Raw genomic sequence first — 18,946 nt, forward strand, 5'->3', positions numbered from 1 at the left:
GATTCAGGTATCAAAGTGCGCAGATGTTTCAACTCTTTATAAATGATGAAGGGAGACAGCGGAAGGCCAATCAGAACAGATGTGAAAAGGGCAAGTTGACACACACACACACACACACACACACACTGAGTGGTCCAGCAGTACTTGAACCCGTGCATTTACTGGCAATGTGTGACCCAATGAACTCTTGGAAAATCCACTCTGATGATGTCTGATATGCTTTGTTTAGAGAATATTTACATTGGATTAATTATAGAGCAAAGTAAAGTAAAGTATAGCTCACCCAGTGTTTTGTAAAAGTGAAAAAAGTTAAATTTGCTGGTAAAAACAAAAAACGACTTGTTTGCATTACGTAAAAATCAATAGGTCTTTTTTTTGGTATTTGTGTCATGTTGAGTTGAGAAATGTTTGTTTGTGAGGAATCTCTGGCAACTCAGCAGCTGAAATGTGCTGAAACCAAGTTGCAATGCATTGAAACACGATAAGTGAATATGTTTCTTCATCCAACCCAGGCTCATTCTGAATACGTACTGCTATATACATTTTCTGGAAAGCGCCAAATACATCCCAGGAGGTATGTTTTTTTGTAGATATTGTTTTCGTGAATCCCACAGAGGCCACTGTGTATGCCTGCTGTTCCCACATATATCCACCAGAGGCCACTGTCAACTGACTGACTGACTCACTGACCGATCGCCTGACTCACCCTCCTCATTCCCTAAACCCAACCGACAGTGTTTTCAAAAGCACCGATTTACCCGCCCATCCACTTCCCTAAACCCAACCAACAGTGTTTTCAAAAACACAAATTGACTTGCCCACCCCCTTCCCTAAACCAACTGATAGTGTTCTCAAAAGCACTGATTGACCCACCCATCGCCTTCCCTAAACCCAACCGACAGTGTTTTCAAAAGCACCGATTGATTCGCCCATCGCACTCCCTAAACCCAACCGACAGTGTTTTCAAAAGCACCGATTGATTCGCCCATCGCATTCCCTAAACCCAACTGACAGTGTTTTCAAAAGCACTGATTGACCCACCCACCGCCTTCCCTAAACCCAATTGACAGTTTTTTCAAAAGCACTGATTGATCTGAACACCGCCTTCCCTAAACTCAACCGACAGTGTTTTCAAAAGTACTGATTGACCAGCACCCATCCTTTCCCTAAACCCAACCAACAGTGTTTTTAAAACACAGATTGACCCAATGACCCCGTTCCTTAAACCCAACCGACAGTGTTTTCAAAAGCACTGATTGACCCACCCACCGCCTTCCTTAAACCCAACCAATAGTGTTTTCAAAAGCACCAATTGACCAGTGCCCACCCCTTCCCTATATTCAACAGACAGTGTTTTCAAAAGCACGGATTGACCAGCGCCCACCCCCTTCCCTAAACCCAAATGACAGTGTTTTCAAAAGAACCAATTGACCCGATCACCCCCTTCCCTAAACCCAACCAATAGTGTTTTCAAAAGCACCGATTGACCAGGGCCACCCCTTCCCTAAACCCAGCTAACAGTGTTTGAAAAAGCAATCCAGAAAAAAGAACTGGCTCAAACTGACATCATCAGAAAAGGAACGCCACTGCCCTAACATCCGGACACTAGTCCTGATTGTCTAGTGTTGTGCTCGGCTCGAGTTTTCTCAGGACGAGCACTCATATTTTTCGTCATTGTCTGTCCTTGTCTTTGTATGAGCACCGTTTTGGCTGCGCTCTGGCCGTGCGCGCTCCCGCTTCATGTGGGTGTGCAAGGTCCGGGCGTGCTCGTGATGCGCGCCCTCAGCCTGGTGTTTGTGTTTGTTCTGTTCGCAGCATGGCGATTCATTCTCAGCCTCTCAGTCGTTTGTTTCGGTTGGCGCTGGATGGAACATGCACGTAGCGTGTGTGAGTGCGCGGTGAGTGTTTTCATTTATCGTGTACTCGTGTCTTGCGTTCAGACTTCTGTTGATGTTGTGTTTAGCACATGGTTCATGTTTACATGCACCATGTGCTTTAGTGTTGTGTTTCATTTGAACGCAGTTAATGAGTTCTCTCGTTGGCTGCATGTTCTTGTCCTGTTTTACGTGAGCACATGGCTTGTCCCTGCTGAAAAAAAAACAGCTTAAACCAGCCTAGGCTGGTTGGCTGGTTTTAGCTGGTTGACCAGCCTGGTTTTAGAGGGGTTTTGACCATTTCCAGCCTGGTCTTAGCAGGTCAGGCTGGAAAATGACCAGCTAAATCCAACTAAAACCAGCTTGACCAGCCTGGTTTAAGCTGGACATAGCTGGTTTTGGCTGGGCTCCCAGCCTGGCTAGGCTGGTCAAGCTGGTAGGGGTGTCAGTAGGGGTGTTGTTTATTTTATTATGTTCACCTGTTTGTTTGTTAATTCTTTCTCTTTATAGTCTCCTCCTGTCTGCTGTTCTGTGCCAGTTCGTCATATGTTGTATCCTGTTGAGTCGTGTGCTGTTTGTCCAGCCCTGATCCTTGCCAGCCCTGCCCAGTCAAGTGAATTTGTTTTGTTAATGTTTTCCCCTTCTTGGTAGTTTTGGTTGTCTTTTTGTTTTATTTTTTAATAAACCCATATTTTAGTTCTGCGTTTGAGTCCTCGTCCTTTTCCCACCTACAACCTTGATAGGTGTGGGTTTCCTCCGGGTGCTCCGGTTTCCCCCATAGTCCTAGCACATGCGCTATAGGAGAATGCCATGAAGTAAATTGACTGTAGTGTATGAGTGTGTGTGTGAGTGTATGGGTGTTTCCCAGTACTGGGTTGTTGCTGGAAAGGCATCCACTGTGTAAAACATATGGTGGAATTGTTGTCGGTTCATTCCACTGGAGTGACTCCATATAAATCAGAGTTTAAGCCAAAGGAAAATGAATGTATTGAAGTAAAAATGCTGTAATAAACATCTGGCACAAACAAACAAATTGACCCAAAAGCAGATTCCGGCTGTAGTCATGTGTGTTTGTGTTGGAGTCTCAGCGGGAAACACCGTCATCTCACAGCGAGAACAGAACTCACATGGACATACTGAGGGAAATAATGTTTACTCAGGTTGACTTTGTTTTATTTAGTTAGAAAATCTGAAACGGATCACTGCAAACAATGCTTTTCTAACAGGAGTTTTTGTCCTGTTTCTGGTCCAAATATCTACAAATTCTTAAATTAAGAAGCATTTTATAGACAAGTAACAAATAGTGTCTTTATTCATTTATTCATTTTCTTTTCAGCTTAGTCCCTTTATTAATCAGGGGTCGCCACAGCGGAATGAACTGCCAACTTATCCAGAATATGTTTTACGCAGCGGATGCCCTATGGAACACCCATACACACACATTCATACACATACACTACGGACAATTTAGCTTACCCAATTCACCTATAGCGCATGTCTTTAGACTTGTGGGGGAACATGCAAATTCCACACAGAAATGCCAACTGGCCCAGCCAAGACTCGAACCAGCAACCTTCTTACTGTGAGGCAACAGTGCTAACCACTGAGCCATCGTGCACAAAGAGTGTCTTGTTTTCATCAAATGAGTCAAAATTAAGCGAGTTTAAGCTAAATAATGTTTGAAATAAGACTATTTTGTGTACCCAATTGGCATATAGCTTGATTTAAGCAATAACTTAATTTTGACTTATTATTTCTGAAAACAAGACAATATATATATTTTTTCATTTGTATCGAAAATGCTTCTTGATTTAATAATCTTTAGAGATTTGGACTCGAAACAAGACAAAAACGTGGTAGAAATTCTGTCATTATTCATTAACCATTTACTTATTTATACCTTTATGAGTTACTTTATTGTGCTGCTGAACACAAATGAGGGTATGTTGAAGAAAGCCAAAAACCTGTAACAATTGCTTACCATAGTAGAAAATACAAATACTACTGAAGTCAATTAGTTAGTTAGTTAGTTAGTTAGTTAGTTAGTTAGTTAGTTAGTTAGTTAACTTTTTTGTCCCCGTAGTTAGTTAGTTAACTTTATTTGTCCCCGTAGTTAGTTAGTTAGTTAACTTTATTTGTCCCCGTAGTTAGTTAGTTAGTTAACTTTATTTGTCCCCATAGTTAGTTAGTTAGTTAACTTTATTTGTCCCCGTAGTTAGTTAGTTAGTTAACTTTATTTGTCCCCGTAGTTAGTTAGTTAGTTAACTTTATTTGTCCCCATAGTTAGTTAGTTAGTTAACTTTATTTGTCCCCGTAGTTAGTTAGTTAGTTAGTTAGTTAGTTAACTTTATTTGTCCCCGTAGGGATTTTCCGTAGAATTTTCATTTGCAGCGTACACTCACAGAGACTTTTGACATTTCACATTTGGCATATATATAAATAAATCATTTAAAAAAATGGTACCCCTACTCTAAATAAATATCCAGTCTACTAGCCATCAACTGCAACTTAGGGAGAAGAAATTTTAAAAAGTTAATTGGTTGGGGTATAAATGATTTTTTTTTGCCTCTATTTCTTACACACCATTTAAGAATGGTTACAGAGCATTCTTAAAATATCTTCTTTTGTGTTCAACAGATTAAAGAGACCCGTAAAGGTTTAAATAAGTAAATAATGACTTTACAATAACAGTGCATGAATAATTATGTACTACTGTAACACGGGGAGTGACACAGACAACTGAAGTTTAGGATCCACTTGCAGGTTTATTCGAAGTCAGGGAATCAATGGTCAACATAGGTGCAAACAGGTGTATAATGGCAGTCTAGAATCGTAGTCAAATGAATCAGGCAAGAGGTCAGAAGGCAGGCGGCAGACAGGGAGAACTAGGTAAACAAGACTAGGGTCAAACCACAGGAAAACAAGACTAGGAGAAACGCATTGTAATGTCACTTTACAGAAAACAAGACTCGGCCAACTTGTGAGCTGGAGGACTGCAAGCGGCCATCTTGTGAGCTGGAGGATGTACCATAGACTGCTGAGATGGTGATGCCAGCATTAATGTTTCAGTGGAGTGTACAGCAAGACCAGAGGACAACAGGGCTTGCTGTACACCCCACTGAAACATTAATGCTGGCATCGCCATCTCTGCAGTCTACGGTACATCCTCCAGCTCACAAGATGGCCGCTTGCAGTCCTCCAGCTCACAAGTTGGCCGAGTCTTGTTTTTCTGTAAAGTGACATTACAGCGCGTTTCCCTTAGTCTTGTTCCTCCGTGTTTTTGATCTTTGCCTGGTTTCCCTTTCTCCTTGTCTGCCGCCTGTCTACCGACCTCTCGCCTGTGTTTGACTACGATTCTGGACTGCCTTCATACATCTGTTTGCACCTGTGTTGACCATTGCCTCCCTGACTTTGAATAAACCTGCACGTGGATCCTAAACCTCAGTTGTCTCTGTCACTCCCCGTGTTACAACTACTGTGTAAACTAAACCTTACTTCATTATGAACTAATGATGTGTTAAGGCATGCGCTAATCATGTGCTAATCAAACGTTAGCTACAGCATGAGTGATTAATGGATTTGAATTACTTGTTAGTTCATGTTTTTCAATTAATATGTTAATTAACACTTTAGTTTAGGCTAAATGTTACTAACATGACCTTAATGTATTTTTATGTCATGACTTTACTTGGGGGGGGTCACATTATCATCATTAACTCATTCTTAACTGCTCATCCTGTGTTTGAACTGTTCATTTTGTTCCAGACAGATCAATTTAATATTATTTTCCAGTGTAAATACACTAGACGGACGCGCATTACTGTTACGTTTAAACACAGGAGTTTTGAATAATGAGTTAATGATAATGCGCCCCTCCAAGTAAAGTCATAACACAAATGTACATTAACAGGTCATGAGTTTATGTTAGTTACATTTAGTTAAAACTAAAGTGTTAATTCATTCATTAATTTTCCTTCTGCTTAGTCCCTTATTTATCAGGGGTCGCCACAGTGGAACAAACCGCCAACTATTCCAGCATATATTTTATGTAGCGAATGCCCTTCCAGCAGCAACCCAGTACTGGGAAACTGAAGTGTTATTTAATACATTAAGAGACAAACATGTAATAACAAGTAATTAAGACAGTTATTATTCACTCATGTCGTATCTAAAGTTAGTTCATGATTGTCATGTACATTAGTTCATAATGAAGTAAGGTTTAATTTGTATATTAGCACATCATTATCCATGTACTGTTATTGTAAAGTGTTACTGAATTGTCATTTTTGGGTGAACTGTCCCTTTAAGCATGTAAAAAAGGACAAAGGGGGCAAATACTTTTTCACATCTCTATATCTAAAGAGTTTGCGCTTGGATTCTTGTGTAGCTTATAGCTTATGTTGGGCCAGAAATCTGTGTGTGTTTATTATATTTACTGAGAGGACTTAGGGAGGTGGTACAGTGTGACACGGATCTGAGTTTTTGGACATTACTGCTGCAATGGGATAATGAGGCTTATTATAATAACCATGAATTTTTGCAGTGTGCTGCAAATGATGAAAAAACAGAAGCAGTCTGAAATGAAACACATTTATTAATGCAAGTGCGCACTTAAACATATTACAGATGTATATAAAACAATATTCATAATTTCTAGTTACTCTTAATATTTAAATACTTTACAAAACAACTTCCTGTACAAAAAAAATGAACAGAACTCATACAAAAATACGTTTATATTTTAGAAAAATGCATCACATCGCAGGTCGCGAAATAATACAAATGTTTTGATAACACTTTAGTTTAGGTCACAATTTATGCTATTAACTACTGGCTTATTACCTGCCTATTATTAAGATATTAACTGTTCATATCCAGTTGATTTTATTCTGCATCTCTAATCCCACCCAAACCCTACCTTACTAACTATTAATAAACAGCTAATTAGTTGTTTATTAAGCTAGCAGTGCTAGATAGTGGTTTGCTAATACTGCAAATTGTGACCTAAACTAAAGTGTTAGCAATGTTTGTTCTATACAGAAAACATGCACTGCAGACCTGGCTGGAGTATTATACAGTATTTTTGCTGTAATTGATTTACAGTAAGTTACTGACAAACTGAACTGTAATATAAACTGAATTTTACTGTAGAACAATTATGCAGCATATTATTGTATTTTAAAGTTGCATTGTGAAAATTACTGTACTTTACAGTAAAGATATACAGTCCTGTAAATACATATACAGCAAGATAAATGCTGCTGTAAATGTAAATACAGTATTTTTCCTGTAATTGATTTACAGTTAGTTATGTCGAACTGCTGCTGGTAAGTTACCGTAGATTTTTTTTCGATTTTTCAGGAAATTGTTAACAGTGTAGACATGAGTGAGTATTAAATAATCCAACAACCACAGGACCGCATGTTTGCAGGAGTGTGTTTCTTTGCAAAGTGTCATCGCAAGCTAATAGATTAACTTGCCTAGCTTAACTTGCCTAACTTAACTTGCCTAACATTTGCATTTGTAGTTTGATAGCCAATATCATTTTGATAATGTTGTCATTTGCATGCAAAACATTTCTTTGATTTTGTATATTGTTGTCATTTATGCAACACAGGCTCATTGTGGATCCGTACCCTTGTCTACATTTCTGGAGAGCGCGAAATATGTACCTAGAGGTACATCTGGCTCCATTTATTCTGTAAAACGAAAGCTACAGGGTGGTATGACGCCGTCAACAACTTGTTTCTTTTCACGCTACCAGTTGACCAATTACCTCCATGTGGACAAGTTTTCCGGTGTTACCAGTTTGCGCCAAATATGCCAATGGACTTGGGATGTGGAGTAAATACATATGGCAGGCTCAAAACATTTCTAGATTGCTTTTGAAAACACTATCGGTTGGATTTAGGGAGGGGGTGGTCGGGTCAGTCGAAAACACTCTGGTGTATTTATGCAAGTAGAGGACATGCAAGAGAAGTTTGAGACCATCAAAAAGTGTACACAGCGGCCTCTTGTGGATTTGCAAAAACAAAAACTGTGAACAAACGTACCTCTACTTATGTATTTTACTGAAATGTAGATCTGGGTACGTATCTGTAATGAGCCTGAGTTGCATTTACACACACCCTTAGAGCTCATTCACACCGTTTGTTTCTAAAAACACAAGATGCGGCGCTCAGATATTATGAACATGCTGTAATAACAGACCCATAATGCTGTGTTTACACCAGACGCGGAACGTGTGAACAAATCACGCTATTTGATCGTGAATAGACACATGAATTCACTTCATTTGTGCTTCACAATAGACGTAAATTCGCATCATGGGCCCAGTTTCTGTCTGCCCGGTGACTCTAGCTTTATTGCTAAATGGCTAACATGGACTTTATTGTCCTATGTCGGCAAGAGGATTTCTCTTCGGGACACCAGTAACAGGCACTACGTCATAACAAGAGAAAGCTCCTGATTGGTTTACGCGGTGTGAATGTCCGCTGAAGTTCAGATTTTCCAACTCCAGCAATTCGTGCGATATACGCGTTATATATATATATATATATAGATATTTGCGCCATTTTATTCACACATATCCGGTCATTCGCGCCGCCTCATTCAAGCGAAACGCACCGCAGGATGTCTATTTGCACCTTTGCATTGACTTAACATGTAAATCACTTGGGCTTGACACTTCATCCACGTCTGGGATGAAGGCAGCATGAGAGGATAGAAAAAACATTATGTTATGATAAGCACTTGAAGATTCATCATATAATTCAAGATATCTAATAAATACGTTCATGGATTTAAGGCGTTAAACGTGTTATAACAGTCTTGTGAAAAGGGTCCATAATGCAATGGTGGAATGGCTTTATGATGTTTACTCTCTCGTTTCTATATCGATGGCTAGGAAGCAACGTAGTTAGTAGACACAACATCAGCAGTTCAAAGTCACAGAATGTGATGAAGTAACTATGGCAACAGACACAAATATTGTGCAGTCTGGACCCAGTGTGTTGTGAAGTGTGTGATTGATTGGCTCAGTGTTTCTCCTGCAGGTCAGCAGTGGTGTTTCTGATTGACTGAAGCTGAGCATTCGTCTCTCCTCAAGCGTTTAGGCTATACTCCTGTTTGTAGCAGCATGGTCGGCACACTGCATTAACCAGTCCACTAATGAACTGCAGGAAACAGATGAGGAACTCCAGGGTGCTGAGACCCAACAGGATAGACAGCAGCGTCACGTTCCACTCCACGATGTGGTTCGGCTGAATACATTCAGACCATCGCTCTCGGGCAAACAGATACCTGGACAATCAAAAGCAACTGAGTTAAAATCGAGCTCAGGGGCCATATTACAGAACGTTTCTAAACTTCTTATCTGCTGCTGAAAAGACTGAATTTGATGTTTTGATGCTGGTTTCTATGCTGGTCTCAAAGCTGGTCTTGCTGGTTTCAATACTAGATTTTTCCAATATCATGCTAGACTTTAGATTTTTCTTATATCGTTCTAGATTTGTCAAATTTTCCAATATCATGTTCGATTTTTCCAATATTATGCCAGATGTTTCCAATATCATACTGGATTTTTAAATATTGTGCTAGATTGTTTGAATATTGTGGTAGATTTTTCCAATGTCGTGCCAGAGATTTGTAAATTTTTCCAATATCATGCTAGATTTTTCCAATATCGTGCTAGAGTTTTCTATTTTGTCCAATATCATGCTAGATTTTTTCAATAACGTACTAGATTTTTCCAATATTGTGTGAGATTTTTCCAATTTTGTGTGAGATTTTCCAATATCGTGTGAGATTTTTCCAATATCGTGTCAGATTTTCCAATATCGTGTGAGATTTTTCCAATATCGTGTCAGATTTTCCAATATCGTGCGAGATTTTTCCAATATCATGCCAGATTTTTTAATTTTTCCAATATCATGAGATCTTTCCAATATTGTGCTAGATTTTTTGATTTTTCCAATATTGCGCTAGATCTTTCCAATATTGTGCTAGATTTTTTTAATATTGTGCTAGATTATTCCAATATTGTGCTAGATTATTCCAATATTGTGCTAGATTTTTAGATTTTTCCTATCTCATGCAAGATTTTTCCAATATTGTGCAAAATTTTTTGGATTTTCTAATATCAAGCTATATTTTTCGATTTTTCCAATATCATGCTAGATTTTTCCAATATCATGCTAGCTTTTAAAATTTTAATGGATTAATGGATTTTTCCATTAAGCTAAGTTTTTCCAATATTTTGCTAGATTTTTTGATTTTTCCAATATCATACTAGATTTTTCCAATATTGTGATTGATTTGTTGATTTTTCCAATATCGTGCTAGAGTTTTCTATTTTTCCAATATTATGCTAGATGTTTAGATTTTTCTGATATCATGCTAGATTTTTTCAATATTGTGCTAGATTTTTCCAATTTTTTGCAAGATTTAAACATTTTTTCCAATACCATACTAGATTTTTCCAATATCGTGTTAGATTTTTTAATTTTTCCAATATTGTGCTAGATTTTCCAATATTTTGCTAGATTTTTTGATTTTTCAAATATTGTGCTAGTTTATATTAAATATTACTTTCAAGACCAGCATTGAAACCAGCATTAAAACAGCCCCTCACAACCTCAGTTCGTATTGAAATGGTGTGTTGTTTCATGTGGCAGGTTTTCATGTCCTTCATACAGAATGTTGAGAGACCCACTTGATAAGAGAATGTCTTGAAATAAACCACACAGAGGTGACTTAGTTAAGCGTGAAGTCATGGATTGTTTTAATCATTGCATCTTGTATGTCAAGCATGTTTCTGTAATACACTCTTCCTATCTGTTGTAAAGATACGATAGTCAACTTTCATAGTTATAGATATTGATAAGATTTTTTAAAAAGTCTGAATTTTTCTATGATTCAGCCCAGAGGACTTTTGTCATATGAAGTCATCATCACTTCAGGATCAGAAAATAGCTCTTACCGTCCCTCATCTTGCTCAAAAGGATATATCCATCCCAGTCTAGTGAAGCAGAACGGGCCCCTCAGGAGCGCCAGACCGGAAATCAGGAAGCAGTATCCAGATCCGGCTAATCCTATCAGAGCTGCTATCACCGAACCACACATCTACACACACACACACACACACACACACACACACACACACACACACACACACACACACACACACACATACCGAGTGAATGTGTCAATAAACAATATGTAGAATAATCAATGTAGAATATGTAGCATAATCCTAACACTCACCGCACAGCTCTCTGTCCCACAGGAATACACACACTTCCCCATTCCCAGGAACACACAGGCCGGAATCAGCATCTGTAGATTCAAATATAGTGCAACCTGAGTAATTGCATTCAACTAAAAGATTTTGAGCATTACTTGATTTTGGACATTTAACAAGAAAAAAAAAACACCCTAAAAGATTGATATCCTCACCTTAAATTAATAATAGCCCCGCCTTAAGGACTGATAGCTCTACCCTTAAAGACTGCTCCACCCAAAAGACTGTAAACACTGCCCTAAATTACTGATAGTCCTGCCTTAAAGATAGATAGTGCTCTGACTGGTAGACTGATAGACCGATAGCTCAACCCCAAAGACTGATAGCCCTGCCCTAAACGGCCGATAGTCCCACCCAAAAGACTGATAGCTCCACCCTAAATGACTGATAGTCCTGCTCTTAAGACTGATAGACCGATAGCTTCACCCTTAAGACTGAAAGCCCCGCCCTAAACGACCGATAGTCCCGCTCAAAAGACTGATAGCTCCACCCTAAAGACTAATAGCCCCACCCTAAATGACTGATAGTCCTGCTCTAAAGACTGATATTCCGATAGCTTCACCCTAAAGACTGAAAGCCTGGCCCTAAATGACTGATAGTCCTGCTCTAAAGACTGATAGCTCCACCCTAAATACTGTAAGCCCCTTGCTAAATACTGATAGCTCCACCCTAATGACAGATAGTCTCCCTCTAAAGACTGATAGCTCCACCCTAAAGACTGATAGCTCCACCCTAACTGACTGATAGTCCCGCTGTAAAGACTGATAGCTCCATCCTAAATGGCTGATAGTCCCACTGTAAAGACTGATAGCTCCACCCTAAATGACTGATAGTCCCGCCCGAAAGACTGATAGCCTCACCCTAAACAACTGATAGTTCCACCCTAAAGGCTGATAGCCCCACTCTAAACAACTGATAGTTCCACCCTAAAGGCTGATAGCCCCACCCTAAATTACAGATAGTCCTCAAAAACTGATAACCCTACCTGACTGATAACCCTGCCCTAAAGGATTGATAGTTCCACTCCAATAATATTCCATGTGACCAGGAAGTGAAGAAAAGTAATTTCGAGGGAATAGGAAAGGTCATGGTATTTGATTAAAGATTATGAGGCCAAACTTTTTTTTAAATAATACACTAGATACATATAACAATAAGAATACATTTGGATTTCACGCCACATCCTGCAGGGACAACACTCAAGGGGAGCCATCAAAACCCCAAAATCAACCACCACAACCCACCGAAGGCTACGCCCGGATTAGCTCACATTAGGACTGCGTTTACAGTAGTGTGTTTTATTTTTAATCGGGAGCTATTATGCAAAAATTACTTTTTAAGGGGTGTGAATATAAGCAGCTTCTAATGGTAAACATGAATTAATTGTACCATTTTATAATCAGACTTGATAAAAACAGTCTGCAGAAACACTTTGATTGACATTCCCCCTTTGTACATATCATCAGAGGGGGGAAGCTCCGCCCACTGGTGACCATCTCTCATTAGCATAGGACGTTAGTCTTGTTTTTGCATCTGCCACTATGCTGTAGCTCCGCCCTCTTCTGAAAAGAGCACAATCTCATTTGAATTTAAAGCGACAGTCACCAAAATGGCACAATTAGAATCAAAGCCTAAAAGGGTCATTTTCAGAGAGTTCAGAGACTCATTTTACATTTTGTAAAAAGGGGCATAATAGGTCCCCTTTAAAATATAATTTTGGAATATAATTGCTCCTCGTCCATATTGTAATTTTTATTGCATTTCAGAAAAACAATCTCCGCCCACACTATACAATGTAAAACACATGATATATGACTGCATATATCATATACCAGGACTGTGAAATGTCCTTTAAATGGAAATGGTGGTGAGTCAAACATCCAGTTCTGATGAATCTATGGCAGCTGAGAAGGACTTTCTTTGTCTTGTATTTGAAGAATTTTCAGAGCCCAAAGAAATCTAATAAATATGTTTGATACTGAAAAATGTGCTCAGAATTGCAGTCACTGTCCTCGACATACAGAATAATAGAGAGCATCCCAATCAAGCGAAGTGTAAGGGAAACTAATTATCTTGATCCAACATTTTCATCACATTTCAGGATGGAAAGATAAACATTTCTGGATGAAGGATGATCCATTTACTTTCAATACAGTGTTATGATCTAATGACAATATTTTTATTGAGCGTTAGGTCTATCATTATTTTAATATACACTCTTTATTAGGTACAACTTACTAGTACCGGGTTGGACCCCTTTTTGCCTTCAGAACTGCCTTAATCCTTCGTGGCATAGATCCAACAAGATATTGGAAATATTCCTCAGAGATTTTGCTCCATATTGACAAGATAGCATCACGCAGTTGCTGCAGATTTGTCGGCTGCACGTCCCTGATGTGAATCTCCCGTTCCACCACATCCCAAAGGTGCTCTATTGGATTGAGCTCTGGTGACTGTGGAGGCCATTTGAGTACAGTGAACTCATTGTCATGTTCAAGAAACCAGTCTGAGATGATTCACGCTTTATTAAATATTGCGTTATTCTGCTGGAAGTAGCCATCAGAAGATGGGTACACTGTGGTCATAAAGGGATGGACATGGTCAGCAACAATACTCAGGTAGGCTGTGGCATTAACATGATGCTCAATTGGTACTAATGAGCCCAAAGTGTGGCAAGAAAATATTCCCCACACCATTAACCCACCAGCAGCAGCTTGAATCGTTGAAACAAGGCAGTATGGATCCATGCTTTCATGTTGCTGACGCCAAATTCTGACCCTACCATCTGAATGTGGCAGCAGAAACAGAGACTCATCAGACCAGGCAACGTTTCTCCAGTCTTCTATTGTCCAATTTTGGTGAGCCTGTGTGAATTGTAGCCTCAGTTTCCTGTTCTTAGCTGACAGGAGTGGCACCCGGTGTGGTCTTCTGCTGCTGTAGACCATCTGCCTCAAGGTTGGACCTGTTGTGCATTCAGAGATGCTCTTCTGCAGAGCTTGGTTGTAATGAGTGGTTATTTGAGTTACTGTTGCCTTTCTATCAGCTGGAACCAGTCCCTATAACTTAGTCCCTTTATTCATCAGGGGTCACCAAAGCGGAATGAACCACCATTCCAGCATACGTTTTACGCAGCGGATGCCCTTCCAGCTGCAACCCAGTACTGAGAAATACCCATAACTCTAACATGCACACTCATACACTACGGCCAATTTAGTTAATCAATTCCCCTATATTGCATGTGTTTGGACTGTGGGGGTCAATTTGTTTGCCGCCGTATGTGAGCCCACTAGATCCTTTCAGAGGTGCAACCAGCTGTATGAGTTTATCAACTCCTCCAGAATCTGTACATGGATGATGGAGGATTTCAGCTGTACTTCAGGCCGAGCCCAGTTTGATTAACTGTTGTCTAATGTCGGCAACGGGATTTTCCCCAACAAAAGGCGCTACATCATAATCACGCCACTACACAAGCAAGCTCCTGAGTGGTTAATGCAGCGCAAATATCGAAGTTCAGATTTTCCAGCTTGAGCAATTTGCACGCTATAAACATGCAAAACGCTCCTTCGCCACCTTATTAACGTGAAACGCGGGCAGGATGTCTATTTGCGTCTTTGCATTGACTTAACATGTAAATCACTCAAGCTTGATGCTTCATCGGCATCTGGTGTGAACACAGCATAAGTGCCACCTAAGTGTAATTTCATTACAGTAAGAGTTTTAATTGTTTACAATGAATGTCGCAAGGTTACATCACGAGCTTTATCCCGAAATTCAACACAAAGACAAAATATCTTTAAATACTCATTGATTGATTGATTCATTAATTTTTCTTTAGCTTAATCGCCTATTTATCAGGGGTCACCACAGTGGAATGAACCACCAACCATTCTAGCATATGTTTTATGCTGCGGATGCCCTTCCAGCTGCAACCCAGTACTGGGAAACCCCCATACACACTCATTCACACACACTACAGCCAATTTAGTTTATCAATTCCCCTATAGCGGATGTGTTTGGACTGTCGGGGAAACCTGCCACGCCAACACGGGGAGAACATGCAAACTCCGCACAGAAATGTCAACTGACCAAGCCGCGACTCAAACCAGCGACCTTCTTGCTGTTGGGCGATCGTGCTTCCCACTGAGTCACCGTGATGCCCGCTCACTTAACTTTTCACAATTAGCACATAGCTCATTTAGTTTCAGACTGAAAGATTTCACTGCCACACACAGAACTCGGAGCGATCTGCTCACAAACAACATAACAGCGAGGGGAAATGGAAGAGAGAACTCTCGAATACCGACAACAGCGTGCTTTTATAATTGGCTCCGCCCTTCTCATAGCTGCACCTCATGTGGAGAAAGAGATAGATCACTCAACTTTTTCAAATAATTGCTTTTTACAGAGCAATATCTTTAATCAGTTCATTATGCCACATAATGACCAAGCAAACACTGTACACCACACACGTTCCTCACTTCTGTCACCACTGGCTTGCTTGGTTTGGGACTTGTGGAGCTGCGCATCGATGGATTTGCTCTTCAGTGTTTGGACTTTCAGCAGTGAAAATTAAACCACACTGAACTGAGCTAAACTGAACTTCAACTCTGAAAACTGGACTGACACAGTTTCAATCTACTAGAACTTCTATCTGAAGCTGCTTTGACACAATCTACATTGTAAAAGCACTGTCGAAATAAAGATGAATTGAATTGAATATCCACTCTGGGTTCCACACAATCGATTTGTGTTGGGACAACATGAAGGGATTGGTATCTTATTAGTTTTTACAAATTACAAAGTGCATTGAACATAAAACAATTAAGCTGTCCACCAAAAAACTCAGTTGTGCTGTTTCAGCTTATTCAAAATCATTTTCATGTAATTTTTGTAAATGCACAAAACAAAAAGACACAAATATCTGCTACTTACAGCCAGGCCACCGCCTCCGATTCCCATGAAGAACCAGATATATTGTGTCACGTGCTGCTCCTGGACGTAGTTCAGCTGTCCATCAGGAAAAAACAGCAGGACGTTTGCTACAATACAGCAGGTGGCGAGAGGGACCAGGGCGAAACCCAGAGACCTGGCGAATCCTATAGAGCACATCTCCACGCTGTAATCCGGGAAAGGGCACTGGGCTGCTGGACGGAGCGCTGGAGGGTTTTAAGAGACGGAGCCCCTTCCTTGGCCCCCCATGAGCCGCTGTTTCTCAGTAGGAGGAGACAGGAAACCGGCTGACATTATTATTATTACTCTACAGCATGACTGAAAACTCTCTGAGGGGACAGTCTGTGGGGGAGAAAACAGGATGTTTTTTTTTTCTCTACCAAATCTCCAAGATTTCTTGTTAAAAATGCATCTCGGTTTGTATCTAGATACAATGCATGGCATAAATGAGCATACGGCCCCGTTTGAAAGCATTTCTATCCTTTTCTCAGTGCGTGTATCCAATAATTTTGTGGTGCATTTCAACAAAACAGTTGTTTTTAAATAAAGTCATTAAAATAAGAGTTTGATCACCGAACAACCTCAGGAATAAAAAGATAAGACATTTATAGCAGTTGACATTCGTAAAATGAGTTTGGTCATTGAACATCATTAGGAACAGAAAGATAAGACCTTTAAAGACAACCTATGAATCAACTTTTGTAAGCTGTTTGGACAGAACTGTGTGTAATATAGTGTCCACAGTCATATTGGTGTGATATAAACACAACAAGTCTCTTTTTGAATATGTCCTGAAGTTAAAATACGATCCAAGTTCCAATGATTTTGAGGCCGACTGCAATGTGACGTAGGCAGCCCAGGCTCATTGTAAAAACGTACCCCTGTATACATTTCTGGAGAGCACCAAATATGTCCCAGGAACTACGTTTTTTTTGCCGTTTTTGTTTTCGCGAATGCACTAGAGGCCACTGTGTACATTATTGCATGCTGTTCTCATGTAAATCCACCAGTGGCTGCTGTCGGCTGACTAACCAACTGATCCCACCGACCCATCCTGTGCCCTAAACCTAGCTAACAGTGTTTTCAAAAGCAGAGATTGACCCAATCACCTCCTTCCCTAAACCGAACTGATAGTTTTCAAAAGCACTGATTGACCCAATCACCCCCCTTACCTAAACCCAACCGTCAAGTGTTTTCAAAAGCACAGATTGACCCTGATCACCCCCTTCCCTTAATCCAACCGACAGTGTTTTCAAAAGCGCCGATTGACCCGCCCACCGCTTTCCCTAAACCCAACCAACAGTGTTTTCAAAAGCACTGATTGACCTACCCACCGCCTTTCCTAAACCTAACCAACAGTGTTTTCAAAAGCGCCGATTGACCCGCCCACCGCTTTCCCTAAACCCAACCGAGAGTGTTTTTAAAATCACCGGTTGACCCTGATCACCCCCTTCCCTAAACCCAACCAACAGCGTTTTCAAAAGCACCAATTGACCCTGATCACCCCCTTTCCTAAACCCAACCGACAGTGCTTTCAAAAACAATCCAGAAAAGAAAATCCCTCATGGCTGCCTGATGTTTACCACATTTTCTGATCTCACCACGTTCTCACCCTGTTATTTACTTTATTCTATATTTTGCCCCTGTTTGTTTTTGTTTTACCTGCTTTCTGGAACCATTCTTCACTGGATTTGAACACCATCATCTCAGTCAATGCCTCCCTAGTCTGCCAACGTATGCAGCAAGCCACTGGGCAAACTGGTAATAGCGGAAATTTCGTCCACACAGAGGTAAGCGGTTGCCCGAAAAGAAACAGGAGCTGTCGGCAGCGTCATACCGCACCGTAGCAATCGTTTTAAAGACAAAATGCAGCCAGATTTCCCTTTGGCTACATAATTCGTGCTCTCCATAAATGTAGACGAAGGTACGTTTTCACAATGAGCCTGTGTTGGACGTAGGAGTGCGGTTTTCTCCGCCCACTGAATTTGACTGACATATATAAACATGTCCATGAGACAGGATTTGCTAAAAAACAGGGATTAAAAGATCTGTTCCAACTCACTGTGATCAGTTGCACCTCGAGAATAAGTTTTAAAACAATGCATGTAAATGCACTTGTAAAAAAATTAAAATAAATGTCATTTATAACCACTGGAATCACTGCATATTGTCACTACAACTGAAAACAAGAATGCTTCAAACACACAACAGGAGTCCCGGTTTATAGACATTAAATCTGGTTTACTTTGTACAGCTGCATAATGGATATCCGTACAGCAGTGTATATTAACTTGCATTCTGTCACGTTTGCTGCAAGTATATGTGCAATAACAGTGCAAACTTATTGAATACTTTGTAACGTCTTTGCAGTGGTGGCATCCCCCCAGTGGTGGCATAGACTATCCATTTGAGACAACTCCCCCAACCCGGCTCTATGCTATCGTCTGCGAGACAAACCACCCACCCCCCCGTTCTTCACTTTCGTCCGAGAGACACCCCCCCACCCGTGGTCTTCATCATTTATGAGGGCCGTTCATGATTGTCGTTTGTCTAGAGCGCCAGTTCTGCAATTAAGCATTGCAGAAAGTCTTGAATAAACTCCACAACAAATACATCAAATAGCAATTGGGAAACTTACTGTGGTATATTTTGACTCCAAAACTGGATCTCTGTTTCATCCGTGTCTGTCTCCGTCACTGACTGCTGTTTATTTGACGTAACACAGAAGATGCAGACATGCATTTTGTAATGGTGGGTGGGGAGAACCAGCTCATTTGCATTTAAAGGCACAGGCTACAGAAACATCTACAATTTTCTATAT

General features: G+C 40.3%; 1 protein-coding gene across 1 annotated transcript; it reads right to left on the reverse strand.

Annotated features, from left to right (window-relative positions):
- Positions 1-6,450: 6,450 nt before the first annotated feature.
- tm4sf18 (transmembrane 4 L six family member 18) lies at positions 6,451-16,377 on the reverse strand. Its single transcript, XM_056448339.1, has 4 exons — positions 16,108-16,377; positions 11,139-11,210; positions 10,855-10,997; positions 6,451-9,176 (listed from the first exon to the last, which is right to left on the reverse strand). Exons 1-4 carry the CDS (start codon positions 16,282-16,284, stop codon positions 8,978-8,980), a joined length of 591 nt encoding a protein of 196 aa, XP_056304314.1. The 5' UTR covers positions 16,285-16,377; the 3' UTR covers positions 6,451-8,977.
- Between the last annotated feature and the right edge of the window lie 2,569 nt (positions 16,378-18,946).

Source organism: Danio aesculapii, chromosome 22, assembly GCF_903798145.1.
Source record: "Danio aesculapii chromosome 22, fDanAes4.1, whole genome shotgun sequence".
NCBI lineage: Eukaryota > Metazoa > Chordata > Actinopteri > Cypriniformes > Danionidae > Danio > Danio aesculapii.

Bases quoted from the DNA above. Each gene is read 5' to 3' on its own strand.
- tm4sf18 (XM_056448339.1), bottom strand. From the start codon at position 16,284: ATGTGCTCTATAGGATTCGCCAGGTCTCTGGGTTTCGCCCTGGTCCCT. The intron at 11,211-16,107 runs GTAAGTAGCAGA...TTGAATCTACAG, and splicing joins TCGGAGGCGGTGGCCTGGCT to ATGCTGATTCCGGCCTGTGT. The intron at 10,998-11,138 runs GTGAGTGTTAGG...GTGTGTGTGTAG, and splicing joins GTGGGACAGAGAGCTGTGCG to ATGTGTGGTTCGGTGATAGC.